Source organism: Xiphophorus hellerii, chromosome 1 (genome assembly GCF_003331165.1).
Source record: "Xiphophorus hellerii strain 12219 chromosome 1, Xiphophorus_hellerii-4.1, whole genome shotgun sequence".
Lineage (NCBI taxonomy): Eukaryota > Metazoa > Chordata > Actinopteri > Cyprinodontiformes > Poeciliidae > Xiphophorus > Xiphophorus hellerii.
In genome coordinates, this window is record NC_045672.1 from 11,979,211 (window position 1) to 11,993,263 (window position 14,053).

At 36.8% G+C, this 14,053-nt stretch overlaps 1 protein-coding gene across 1 annotated transcript in view; it reads right to left on the minus strand.

The window, feature by feature from the left end:
- The window catches only part of LOC116725673 (forkhead box protein J3-like), a 76,720-nt gene that overhangs the window by 14,378 nt on the left and 48,289 nt on the right, over window positions 1–14,053 (minus strand). Inside the window, exons 6-9 of the mRNA XM_032571891.1 lie at window positions 11,575–11,686; window positions 7,188–7,346; window positions 6,412–6,426; window positions 2,305–2,494 (exon numbers count right to left, since the gene is read on the minus strand). Coding sequence (XP_032427782.1) covers window positions 2,305–2,494; window positions 6,412–6,426; window positions 7,188–7,346; window positions 11,575–11,686 — 476 coding nt within the window. The remainder of the gene's footprint in view (window positions 1–2,304; window positions 2,495–6,411; window positions 6,427–7,187; window positions 7,347–11,574; window positions 11,687–14,053) is intronic.

Below are 14,053 nucleotides of genomic sequence, written 5' to 3' on the forward strand. Positions count from 1 at the left end.
CAATTTCAAGGTTTTTTTGGAAGACACTGGATAAATTACTGCTCTTTTTTTGATAACTAGTTCTTGAAACATGACCTAAACAGCAGAAACAAATATAAACTATCCCAGGCTTGTAGCCTTATTAAGAAGGGGAAAACAATTTTTACTTCTTCTCAAGACTGGCGCCTTGAGAATCTTACTTCTCAGAGACTTTAATTACTGACAGTATTGTACACTGCAGCCCATACCACCATAATGAGGTCACGCCAGTGGCTCTCTTGATGTTCCTGCTAATAATATCCTTTAAATGCACACAACCTTCCACATCAGCTTATTGATTCTATCATTCCAGGGCAGTTCTCAGCTCAGATTCCTACAAAAATTAGCCGCTGAAGAAAAACTAAACTGGTTTGTTTCTTGGTAGTTTCAGAACGTATTTCGGTTGCCCTTGGACGTCCCCACCTTCACTTTGCTTTAGATGCATTTAAAACTTAGCCAGTCAGAGTGAAATACCCAAGACACTGCCCCGTGAATGTGGAACTACTTTCTGTCAGATGCTTTATTCTTAAAAAAAAAAAAAAAAAAAAGAAAAATATAGCAAAAACTTCAACTTTTCTTCAGCTGTAGGTTTAAAACTTCCCACTCGGTTTCAGAAATGACCTTCATGGAGATGACAGTTTCAAAACCAGTTGTAATTTAGAAGCTAACCAAGTCTATCTATAAGTTAGTCAATTTGTGCAAGTGATTTTTTTATCTTCTTTATACTATCCACTTACAATAGAAGGGTTTTTGAAGAACGTCTTCGCTGCGTGTCAGATCAGAGCTTCACATAATTATAACAGATTCTCTTGTTATATGTTTGAGAATACACAGACACACTGTGCCTTGAAAAAGCATTCATACTAGTCACAAGGTGGTCCATAACAGTGAAATGAAAAGGGTAGCTTTAAAAAAAAAAACAGTGAAGTTTGATATGCATTTATAATCATTCTCCATGTTACTCTGATACTCCTGAGTAAAATGTTGCACAATAAAGTTAAATTAAACATCAAAACATGTGGGAGAAAGGTTCTGTGCTCAGATGAAATTTTCTGGCCAAAATACAAATAGCTATTTGTGGAGGAAAAGTAACACTGAGCATCACTGTCAGGACAACATACCCACTCTGAAACATGGTGATGGCAGTAGCATGCTGTGGGGATAGTTTTTTTTTAATAGGGAAGATTTTCACAGTTTCAAACAATTACTCTATTTATCTTTTATTTAATGTGCACTATCTTGGTTTGTATGTCAAATAAAATAAACCACAAAATACATGATTGTTTGTCTTTGTAATGTGTGTGAAAAATTCAAAGGGAATGCTGAAAAGCTCTCTGAGTCAAAGTAAATGTTTTCATCTTTCTCTTTTAACAAGTTTGTTGGATTATTCAGTTTATTTTTTTTTAACCAAGACAGATACTGTTTGTGTATATTTTGACACCGTAAGTCAGATATTGACTTGCTGAACACATTCACTTCACAGTTATCTCTTAAATCATTTATAGTCATTCCATATTTCACAATCTGCACTGTAATAAAGTTTATTTTTTCTTTTTCTTTTTTTTTTTTTTTTTTATCGGCTGGTATTTTCATTGTCTTATTTTATGTGCTTGTGATCACCCCTGACCACTCACTGCTGGGGATCCAGTCAGACGGTGAGTCCAGACAAGCAGTTTTGCAGAACTCAACAGAGCGCATCAATCTCCCTCAGTTACAACTTCCTGAATGTGTGCGGGGGGGAAAAGTAAGTGAGAGGAGGAAGGTGATAGAGGGGTGGTAGGACGGCGTGAAGGAAGGAAGAGAGGAGGGGGGTCCAACAGGGAGAGCGCCTTGTGACCTGAAAGCTTCAGGAAGCAATTAGTGAGATGCTTCACAAACTTTAGAACCAATCTAATTAGCTGCTATCAAAGCCGAACTCCTTCCACTGCTCTGCTAAAGATGTGTTTTTCCTCCTGTTGAATTCTTCCTCTTAATTGCCTTTACTCGTTTGACTGTGCGAGCCATAAAATGCAGATATGCGGAACAACAGATTGTTTGTTTATTTAAATACAACAGAGTAGGAGTAGCGAGTGGTGGAGGTTAATACTGAAACGCCCGCTATGAAAGCAATGTTAAATTGACTGAATTTCAATGCGAGTTAAAGCGTGCCAGTTAATTATGTGCATGAGGGCTGACAGAGGTTTGCGATTGTTTCTCCTCTCTCTCTCTCAAAAACACACACATATCAAGTATTGTGTACTGTTGGACAGGCTGGCATCAACAACCCGCAGTGAGGCTGACACTCACCTTGTTGTGAAAAGGACTGCTCAAAGACGCACTTGTACAGGCTGCGGAAAGAAGCGCTGAGGTCCTCGAAGTCGGAGAAGCAGAGCTGCTTGTCCCGCGACTCCGGGACTGGTAAACCGTACTGGGGCTGCTGGGGCGGAGGTGGAGCCTGGGCCGACTGCTGAAGGCTCAAGGACTGAGACGAAGGCTCCTGAGTGACTGCTCACCTTTAGAAAGACAAAGAAAGATGTGAACAAAGTGTTCTTAGAAGAAAGAAAAAAGAGGGGGAAGAAAAAGAAACCTGTGGATGTAGTAAATATTTAAACACTGACAAAATCTTCTGAAAGTCAGATCAGACTTTGTACAACTGAAGTGATACAAAAACAAAGTTGCTCTAGGTGAAGGAAAAATAAACAAAGTGTTCCAGACACAAAAAAATCCATTGTAGTGTATAGATATTCTTGTTTCCAAGGACCAGACACGTAGCCTTGACTATTCAGTCACATTTAGGTTTTGAATCATCAGTAGTCATTTAGTGTCAAACAAAAAGGGAAATGGTTAACAATAATAACAATATTAAAAACACTGACAATATTATTTACAATAACAAGATACTGAACTAGCATCTGAATATCTCATTGCATTTTTGCAATGAGATATTCAGATTTTTTTTTCTTCTTTTTTGATGGAATAAGTGTTTCAGCCTTGAAATACATCCATCAATGTCCCTCTAATTTATTGAAATGAGAACTAATATCAATATCAAGATTTTACTCAATGGTTAAAAGTAAAAGTAGACTTGGTCTATGAAACCTTTTGGCTGACAGAAATATTTTCGATCCTAATCCTTAAGCAGGAATTGTTTAGTCTGATTTGAAGGTCTTTGGTTTTTATGGGCAGTGTTTGTCTAAAATTGTTACTTGTACGGATGCAACACTGTGAAAGTCCTGGCCTGATATCCATATCTGACAAATATCCTGCAATCCTGTGCTGCGTCCATCACTGCCCAAACAATACCAAGCACTCTGCCTTCCTGAAACACATGAACAAATGTCTACAAAATGTGAAGAAACATTAATTGTTAGTATTATTAGCCTAGTTTTTCTTCTAAAACCTACTAATATGTTAAAACATGACTGACATTGGCCAATACTGATGTTACATCAGTTATGTTGTACATCCCTGGCTATTTCTCTGTAAATGGTTTCCAGTTAAACATTTAAAATTCTGAATTTCAATGTTGTCTATCTGGAACATCAGGTTGCACAACTGGCAAATTTTTTTTCACCAGAATTCAGGATTTCTGCTGCTTGGGTAACACAAAATATTGTTATTTTAAATAACTGAAACACAACATGTTTTTATTTTTAAATAACTCTGCTGTAAACTTCTTGAGGTGCACATTTAAACTGCATCGCAGTTTTCCGTCTTTCACCAGGTCATGCAGGTGAGGCCAATTGTCATTTTGACTGGGAGAGATGCTGTGCAAACCAGAAAAGCAAAACTATATAAAAGTCCAGTTTATTTTAGAATAATAATAATTAAAAAAAAGAATTTTCCTTCAGTCTTGCAAATGTCCTTTTATGACTTGTTTTTAATTCTGCAGTTCACAATGACAATCAAACTTAATTTAATTTTGCTAAATGAAATAGAAAACCAATCATTTTCTTTTCTCCATAAATACACAAAAAAAATAAATAAATAAAAAATGAAGCACGGCGCTTCCAATTTTTCTCATTTCGCGGCTGCGGCTCGTCTTCCTCCATCCTCAATCATCTCATCCCAGCTGTCATCCTCCTCGCCATCCAGCCGGTGAACACAAGCAATTTGCTGTGATCAGTGTGCCTCTGCCAATATGAGCCAACTTTCCGTGACGCCATCACCCACACATCTACCTGCACCCGGTAATGGGAGCCTCTCTGTAAACTCCGCTGTCGTGTGTGTGCGATCTCTGCCAACGGTGCCACCGGTAATCACTGTCAGTCAGGAGGATGTCACCTGCACCAGGTAATGAGACAGAACTAACCCCGATCCTCGACGGACTAGACCGCAAATGAGGTCTGAAAGGATGGAGGAGCGGGAGGAGGGAGGGCGAGGGGTGGCCGAGGTGATGAAGGCAGGAGGAAAACAAAAGATGGCCCGCAGAAATGGGAGGTTAACGAGATGAGATTGCGCTGACCTTTTTGCTAATGCAGGTGGGAGGCAGCAGGAGAAAAGTGATTGATGGTAAAAAGGTGAGCAGCTGTTACAAAAGAGAAGCAATAAAGAGCAGTGGTGTTCCCGCTCAGCTGTAAACCTGCATCAAATGTTGTTGAACAAAGCAGCCTTTAACTCCGCGCTACTAAATTTAACTGGACAGGCAGGAAGAGAATAGAAATTTGTCTCTGTGCTGCAGCAAAATAGAGGAAGTAACCTGACCAAAATAAAAAATAAAAAATACACAAAAAACTCTGTAAAATACAAGTAAATAAATGAAATATAATTAAAGAAAACAAAGCTGCATTCATGCTACTACAATTTTTTGTCTTTAACGTACTGTTTGAAAATGGAACTATTAGTGACTCCAGAGATGGTGGGACTAGGTCTTGGAAAAAAAAAGTTTTCTTCAAGCTACAGGTAAGTCTATATTAATACAAGTTTATGCTGATGACAATTTTCTTCTAATAAACAAACGTCAGCCTTACTTAATTGGACTGTTCTCTTGGCTTTCCCATTTTGAGCTGTGGCAGAGAAACAAGCCTCCATACAAAGAAAAGAAGTCATATTTAATACATAACATTGACAATAATTGTGTAGAGTAGCGAATTTGGAAACTGTAGGATGATGTGTGCTACATAATGTGCAAACTGAACTTCATAATGGCTTTCAGGGGAAAAAAACCTGATTGGTATGTGATGATATATAATCATTTTATATATGATTGGGTTAAAAATGACAGTAACATATATTTCAACATAAAGAAAACTGAAAACTTAAAAGATTTAGCAGTGAATAACTATTTATGTTCTAAGTAAGAACTGTAATGCACATATTTCTTGCTAAACAGACAAATAAATTATTTAAAATCATCTATGTTTCCCCATTTACAGTAAAAAAAAAAAATCCGCTTTCCCTTGTCACAGTGACATGCCAAATGTCATTCTTTCACAATTTGTTGCTGCACAATCCACTGCTGATGGCATAGGGTGTCTGGTGTTTGGCTGAACCAAAACTATTAAATGTGACTCTGGAAGTGAAACTGAAAAGTGGAATTTATGAAACACTTTGACCGTTTCTAGCACAAGTTTTGAATTCACTTCAAGACTAAATAGTTTTTTCTTCTTTTGCTATTTTCTTTAGTTCAATACACATAATCTGCGTCATTTAAGTAGGAGATAATGAGACATTGCTAGTGTCTGTAAAAAAAAAATAAAAAAAAATCAACTTAGCAAACTTAGTAAATCAAGAAAAACGTAGCTTAATCTACCACATGAATGTTCAGATTGTTCCATAAAAACAGCTGTGTTATAAAACTTTAGTAAGATGCAACACAATGCGAGGCCTGGCATATCTAGGAACATCTGATAGCATACTTTCAGGAGGAAATGAACTGACCTGCTGAGGCTGAAACAGATTATATGGACTAGTCTTCATTAAAAAAAAGGGTAAAAATGTCCTGTTAAAAAACAGAAGGTGGCTTTTATTTCTTTTTGCCGTTGTATCAACTGCGACCCTGAAGCTGAGGTTCAAACTGAACCGTGATTTTTGTGTGGTGTTACACATTTCTATTTGAAGTGGGGTGATGATCTTCAAAAACGGTCTGACTGTGGAATAAATCCATACTGCTATAAAAGAAGACACCATTAGGAAGGAGACAGCCAAAAAGAAAGCAACACTTGGTTTTGGTCCACACAGCTGATCACAGTGCTAAGTGGTTGTAAATGTCTGCTGATTTGAAAAGCTGCTGAAATATATGGATGGAGATATCCCTTACCAGATGTCTGAAATGTTTCTGCAATACAAGGAAAAATGCAACAAAATCCATATTTCTATGCTTGCAAGATATCTTACTCTTTTACCGCTGCCTGTGTTTTAAATAGGTCAAATCTAGAGGGGTCAGGCACCATTTAAATACATCAGAGACGGCACAGGTACATTTCTCACCTGCTGTTTTATTTTTGCATGACAGGAGTGAGCCTCCTTCAAAGCATCCTATTATTTCTCACAGATTTAAAATGCTTTTTGTTGTGTTCAGCCCTGAGGGGTGCAGCGAGGCTGCGCCAACACCACCGATAGTCTGCTGCAAAACAAAAACCTCAATTTACAGGGTAAATAATATTGCGTGTGATTGCTGTGTTCAACAAGACAAATGCATGTGTTTGGACTTTCACCTGCATCGCTGCTGAAATGCCTTGATACGTGATGATTTTTTTTTTTCTCAAAATAGTTTTTGCTAAACACGAAAATTTAATTTAGCATTTCACTCTCAAACTTGGTATGTCCAATGTAAGACTTTTGAAAACAAATACAAGTTGTTCACTCAAGAAATCACCTAAAAGTGAAAAAAAGAAATCTATTTGGTTTCAAATAGTCATACACGAAGGGAGAGTTTCAGGAGTTAGCTGCAGATCCAATGCACACATCGTTAGTCGGCTCCCACCTCCTTAGCCGCTAAGGATGCAGCAGACACCTTCGGCACCCACTGAATCACCAAGACGATGTCAGAATCAGGAGGTCACAGAGGGACTGGTTTAATACGGATCGAATAAAATTTCCCAGAGGTCAATGACGAAAAACCAGATGAGAGGTGAGAGAAAATGTTGGCCCAGCTAAGGTGTCTTTTTAATAGGACACACTCTGCGACAGGCGGCCGTCCTCCTGCAACATTCACAACACTCGCAGCCATAACAAAGACGAGCTCTTACTGGTGTGTAGCTGTGCACGTTGCTGCTGCTGCTGACAGCGGGGTTCAGGCTGTTAAGGCTGACAGACGCCAAACTCTGCTCTGAAAGACTGTTGCTCAGGCTACCACCCAGACTCCCAGGACTCTCACCGCCTTCTGCTTCAGGGTTATACAGCGCTACCTAAACACACAAAGACAACAAGATTTCATCTAGTTCACTCATTGTTTTTAGGGTTTTTTGCTAAATCATCATCAAACTGAGAGGAGGAGCTTAAACATTTGGTTTTTTTTTAATTAACACCAGTACTGTGTGTTAGAAAAACTAAGTTCATTTACTTATGAGTTTATTTATGTTTTCATATTATTATTCTGTGTTGTTTACTTGACTCCTTCCTTTTGTGGTACATTATTAACTATTTTCGGATGTTTGCTTGGGGGTTAGAAACATTTACACATGTTTGTGTCATCAGCCTGCTTGTGTCATTAGCTGCCTGTGAAGCTGATTTATAACGGTCAGCCTTGTGCCTTGACCTTACAAGGCCTTGTGCCCTTGTAAGGGCCACAGAACCCACAGAAGGTTCCAGAACATCCTTTGGTAGAGGTCTATGATCAACTTGTTTGTGTGACTGTGTGAAAAAGCCCAACCTCTTTCCTTGTAATCATAATAAAAGGCAGTTGGGGACTGAGAGCCGGCGGAGTTGGTCCCAGACAGTGTTTGACAGCGGTTCTCCGCGTCTGGCTCTGCTCCCCTTTTCTGCAGAAAAGCAATTTATGTCTCTGGTTGATTCTTTGCAGGTTGGGAACCAAAATAGACCCAACACTGTGACTGCAAAATGTAAAAGTGGTAAGTAGTAGCATCTCATGAAGCAAAAGCTATCACCAGCTATCATATGTTTTATTTTTTTAAATATAAGAACATTTTTAGTTCTAATGTCAGGTTTCTGAAGAAGAGAATTTTGTCTTGAGAGACAGGAATATGACTGAATTCTTTCCAGTTGTGGACGATTGCTTACTTTGAAAAGGAAAGCACTTGAATGACATTGAAGGCAATCCACGATGATAAAATCATCCTTGTGTATCATTTAGTTGTCAAAATTTTATGAAGGGCATAATAAAATTAGTCTTTCTCACTGCCTGCATATGTAAAATTATTGCTCATTTTATCTGTCTAATTTCTTTAGTGCCACTCAGAAGTGGCTAAAGAGGCACATTTAGGCAGAAAAAGATGCTCTATATGAACAAAACTTAACACTGAGAAAGCCACCCACACTATGAAATATGGCAGTGGCAGCATCATGCTGTGGATACGCTTTTCTTCAGTAGAGAAAAGGAAGTCAGTTAAGGTTGAAGGGAGGGTAGATGGAGCTAAAGACAGAGCGATCAAAAATTTAAACCTGGAACTGGGTCTTCCAATGGTACACAGACCCTAAGAAGTGCAGCCAAATCTACAATCAAATTGCATTGAGATGGCCTAGTCAAAGCTCAGACCTAAATCCAATAGCAAATCTGGGCAAGACTTGAAGTACAAGCGTTTTAGCAAACAAAGTTTGTAGTTGGTAGAGACATAACCCCTAATACTTGTAGCAGTGACCAAGAGGTGTTTCTAAAATGTATTGACTCAAATAATGCAAATGCATGCTACTGTTTTCAAATTTAGATTTGTCAGAAAAATGACCTTCCACTTCACAATTCTGCACTTCCTTTTTTTTTTTCCATCACACAAATTCCCAATGCAACTCATTGGAGCTTGTGTGAGTAAAGTGACACAATGTGAAAAAGTTGACGGGATAATATTTTTTGCAAGGCTACGAGTCAAAGTAAAAACAGAAATTAAAGCATTAGTCAGTGCAATTTGTCTTATCCCTGCATCAACAGCCACAATTTTCATGAATAAAAAAAAAAAAGAAAAAGAAAAACCTTACCCAGAGAACTCCCTCTGTAGTGAAAGGAGCTGCACAGCGTAATGTCTCGTGTTGACACATCACAAAGCTTTTTAAAAAGCGGTGCCTCAGAATTATGTTGAATCATGTTTCTCTTGTTTTATTTGACTGTCAGGACTTGTGAGGCAGAGCGTCAGGATTACCTCCGGGCTACGTTTAATTGTAAAGACAAATGTGAAAACATAGCCTTCGGGTGAGACAACAGTAAAAGCTCTCTGGGGCAGCGCTCTACCCTGTGGAAAATCTAGCTGGTAAGAAAAACAACAAAAAAAGAGCATTTCTGAGAAGTCTTCCCCAGTTTTAGTGGGTGTGGAGAAATCTGCAGTGAAAGAAGATTTAATTCTCCTTACTGTGACATTGTCGCAGCGGGGAAAACCACTTTGCAGTCTCGAAGATATTTACGGTTTGCACAGAAATACAGAATATATATTACAAAGCATATTTGTAGGTTGTATTTTTGATGCAACACAGCTTCAAGTAAAGGATATTAGAGTAAAAAACTATCCAATATGCTAACAACAGCATAGCAAGTATCTAATTAAGAATATTTTTTTTTCAGTTTTTCTATGCTTTTCTGTCAAGTAACAGAAATGCCTTTTAAAAAGCAATTACATCTTTTGAGCATAACAGAAAATGAGTGAGAAATTGTGTAAGAGATGAGGCTCTGACACGCTGCTGTGCCTGCAGGACGCCACCTGTCTGGACGTGGGCGGATATCATTGACGTTGGCATCTGCATCATTATCGTCAAGGTCTTCCTCGCCCTGCTCTGAATCATTGTTTCAAAATGTAAAGTGATGTCTTAAAAGAGATGTGTTTGAGCTTCTGCTGGAGTAACACAGTGAGTGGAAGCTGACATGTTGAACGTATATTGTGAGAAGTAACATCTTTAAAAAAGAAAAAAAAAAAAGCGTTTTCTGTGTTGATTAAGACTGCTCAGAAACAGCTACTATCAATATTAAAATAACTGCCAATCAAGGTTTTCTTGTTGCTTCCTCGAATGAAATATGCTAATAAACTGGACATTTATTTTGAGTGTCAATCAATATGTTTGATTCCCAGTACGTAACTTTAATTTTTTTTTAAATAAATGTTTTTACATATATCTTAAAAACCGTCACTATGATTTCACGGTATGATATGGGACAGATCATCTGTGAAAAAACCGAGCTCCTCCGCCATCTCCCTCAGGTCTGACTGCCATCTGCAGAAATACACTGCTCAGTCAGAAACAACCAATCAGAGCCAAGAGGAGGGCCTTAGTGCTGTCAATCAAATATACACACAATGTGTAAAAAAAAACACAGTCTGCTTTTATCATCTAACATTTAATCTGCTAAATTTTTTCTCCCAATTTCAGTAAATCAATTTACCTTTTATTTGCTTAATGCCAAAATAATAGGCAAATAAACTTTTACTAAATGTTTAATATGTTCTCCAAAGTTAGAGGTTTATATACTCTTGATGCTGCCTCCTCCATACTTCATAGCATCCTCAGGGACTTTTCTCTAAATGTTCAATAAATGTGACTTTCATCAGTTTATAAGACATGTCTACTATAATAAAGGTTTGTTTTCAAGTGTGCTTTTCTGAGTTGACTTTTTACAGTATGTAGCTGAAGTAATGCCTTCTTCCTTGCTCAGTGGCCTTTTAAACCTTGTAGATGGTTCACTGGTGTTCCAGGCTTCAGCCAATCAGACTGTTATCCAAAGGTATTTTGCTTTTGCGGTGAGGTTGATTTGAACACTTCATTCCAAAACACAGACAAGGAATTTGTCTCCTTCCTGAAGCTGTATGATGGCTGTACAATCCCACACTATTTACATTTGCTTATTTACATTTTAATTTGCTTATAAATGTTTGAACGGATGAACACGGCATCTGAAAATTTTACCCAAAGGATGAAACAGACCTAAAGTCCACAATTCTCTCTCTAGGACTGATTTCTGCTATTTCTTCCATCACATCACACAAGATGTCAATGTGTTTGATGTGTTTCTTTAAAATAGAGCCACAGCTGGGCTTAAAATTAACCCGTATGTGTTGAATTGAGCGATCAAAGGGCCAGTAAGACACGACATCATCATCTCAGCTTTTTCAGCTTGTTATCTTAGTTAAAAATGGGGAAGTTTGATCTGTCAATCTAAAAATCTGATTTTTATACTACAAATCTTTTTAAAAAAAAGATAATTAATAACCTGAGAAAGACATGAAGTTTGAAAATAAAGAGTGAGGAACAGGAAGTAGTAAATATTTATTGTTTTAAATTACTACAAAACCTGAGCATTGACCAATGTACAGTGAAAGTTTTCTTTAAGGAAAAGTAAAACTGATTTCTTAGTTATATAAGAACCTACGTAAATCAGTAGCATGCAGGGCATTTTAAGAATGTTTTCCATAATTATTCATAACTGATTGTCTTGCAACAACAAAACCAATCCCTCTCCTTAAATCTGGACTGATGCCCTACCTTGTTATTTGCTGCACTGATGGCCAGAGTCGGAGATGCGCCTCCTGACATGATGCAGTCCATTCTCAGGGACTCTGACTCCAGGCTGTAAGGGGTTGATGCCTTCAAGGAAGTGCAAATGACAACAGACACAGATATTATTAGACTTTATAGCCCAAGCTGAAGAGGAAATGCATAATTATATTGGTATTTAATAAGTTACCTCAGAGTGTTTTCTATACACCCAAGTTACTCTATGTAATCTATGTTTATGTTTCAAAGAAACATTTTCTCAAGTCCTGTCAAATATCTAAAGTACTGTGTGTGATTTTTTTTTTTAGTTTAACTTTTTATTTTTAAAAACTGTTTTATATCAACACATACACATGTCCACCCCTGTCACAACTCACAATTTACATCTTATTTACGCAGATTATTCCAGACATTTAACCCACACCAAGCAAACTGGCAGTACAATTCCATACGTGTGTCATTTTTAATAGTGGGATATACGAGTGTCTCTATCTGTGGAGTGAAATTATGGAACAAATTAGATGTTCAATTTAAACAAATAAATAATATCCTACAGTTTAAAAGCGTACATAAGAAATATGTTAAATAAGATTAAAGATGAAGCCATGTCAGATTAGGTAGTGGTATACTGTATTTAAAATCTATTGGTTAGATTTAATAAATTTAAACAGACATATTGTTGTAATATTTCTTCAGAAGTCATACTCATTTATGTAACAGTCATTTATTAGCCAATGGCATATTTATTACAGATATCCACATGATAATTCAACTCAATTCAAAATCAAAAATACTTTATTAATCCAAAAGGGAAATTAAATCAAGTTTATTTTTTTATTTAGGTTATTATTAAAGATAATTTATTATAAAATTAAAATATTTTTTTGTTCTCTGAAGTATTAAAATAAACTTTCATTCATTCATTCAGTAACAGAATATGGATCAAGAAAAACATTTTTGGATATTGCAAAAACTAAAACTGTTTTGTACACTCTGCTCAACCAACAGTCAGTCTGGGCCCTTCACATTAAGTTTATAACTATTACTCTGTAAATATCTTCTCTTTAAGGATTAATTAAGTACTATGCAATTTAAGAACACATTTATTTCCTCAGCAGCAGAACAGCTTCTTCCAAAAGTCCTGCACAAAACCTTTAAACATTGTTTATAAGTACCTATGAATGTTCGAATACAAATAATTAAATGTATTTATCTGGTATTTGTTTATTCTGCTGTAATTGCCTGATGTTTAAGGCACAACGAAAGCCAAAAACATATAATATAAGGAAAAAGCTCAATATACTAACATAGATCGGTGAATTGGAACACAACATGTGGAAATGGTCAAATATAAAGGCAAATAAACAAAGACTTTGTTGCTTTTTTGTTTCTTTGAGATAAACCAGAGAGTTTTTCACATTATGTTTGCAAATATTTCCACTGTGCTTATGTTTTTACAGGTCTTTTAAACCAACAGGTAATACTCATATAGATGCATGATTAGTAAGATTCTTGTAGTTGTGATGAAGCACTCTTTTACTGTCACTAGAATCACTAAATACACTTTATTTTACATGAAAACATACATTACTCCATTTATCTCTACTGTGTGTTACATTTTAAGCAATATTTTATTATATCCGTATCACAACTAATGACAATATTACATTTTAAAGTACATACCGGCCTGAATTAATAACATGCAGATAGTATTAAGGAATGCCGCAAGTAAGACAATTTGATATTAAACGCTTTAAGCAACGTTAATCTTCCCATGGACACTGTTTAAGAATAAGGCAACATCTTTAATCAGTTATTTACACTAGATTTTACTAAAGGGTATCAAATTAAAGGGGGCTAAATACAAATGCATGTCACATTTTGCAGATTTGTATGTAAAAAAAAAAAAAGAGAAGAAGAAGAAGACCTTTGTATCATTAATCCTTCACTGCACAATTATTTATTTTTCATATAAAACCTCAATGACATAAACTGGGGTTTGTGTTTGTAACATGACAAAACATGAAAAAGCTTAAAACACATATATACTGTGCACATATATAAATGATACACAAACTTAATATATACTAACTTAATACATACTTACTGTCAATTATAACTAACATGTACTAATAAGTGAGCCTGGACAAATTCCTGTGGCAAAACAATAAATAAATCCAGCAGAGTGCAGCCCATAATGTAGCACTTCCTGAATTCCTGAGAGCCTTTTCTCCTCATTTAGATTCACTAGAATTCTAAATCTGGCTCGCACTGATTGGGGATACCCAGAGGATTTTGGCAATGAGATGAGAAATTAAATGTGACAAAGGTTATGAAGAAATTTCTGTCCGCTTCAAGTTCATGATTCTTTTACGAGCCTCCCCTGATTCACCCCGACGCTCCGGGCTGAGAACCGCGTGAACAAGTCGGCGCGCGCTTCGCGTAAATTGCCGGACACTTAGTCAGA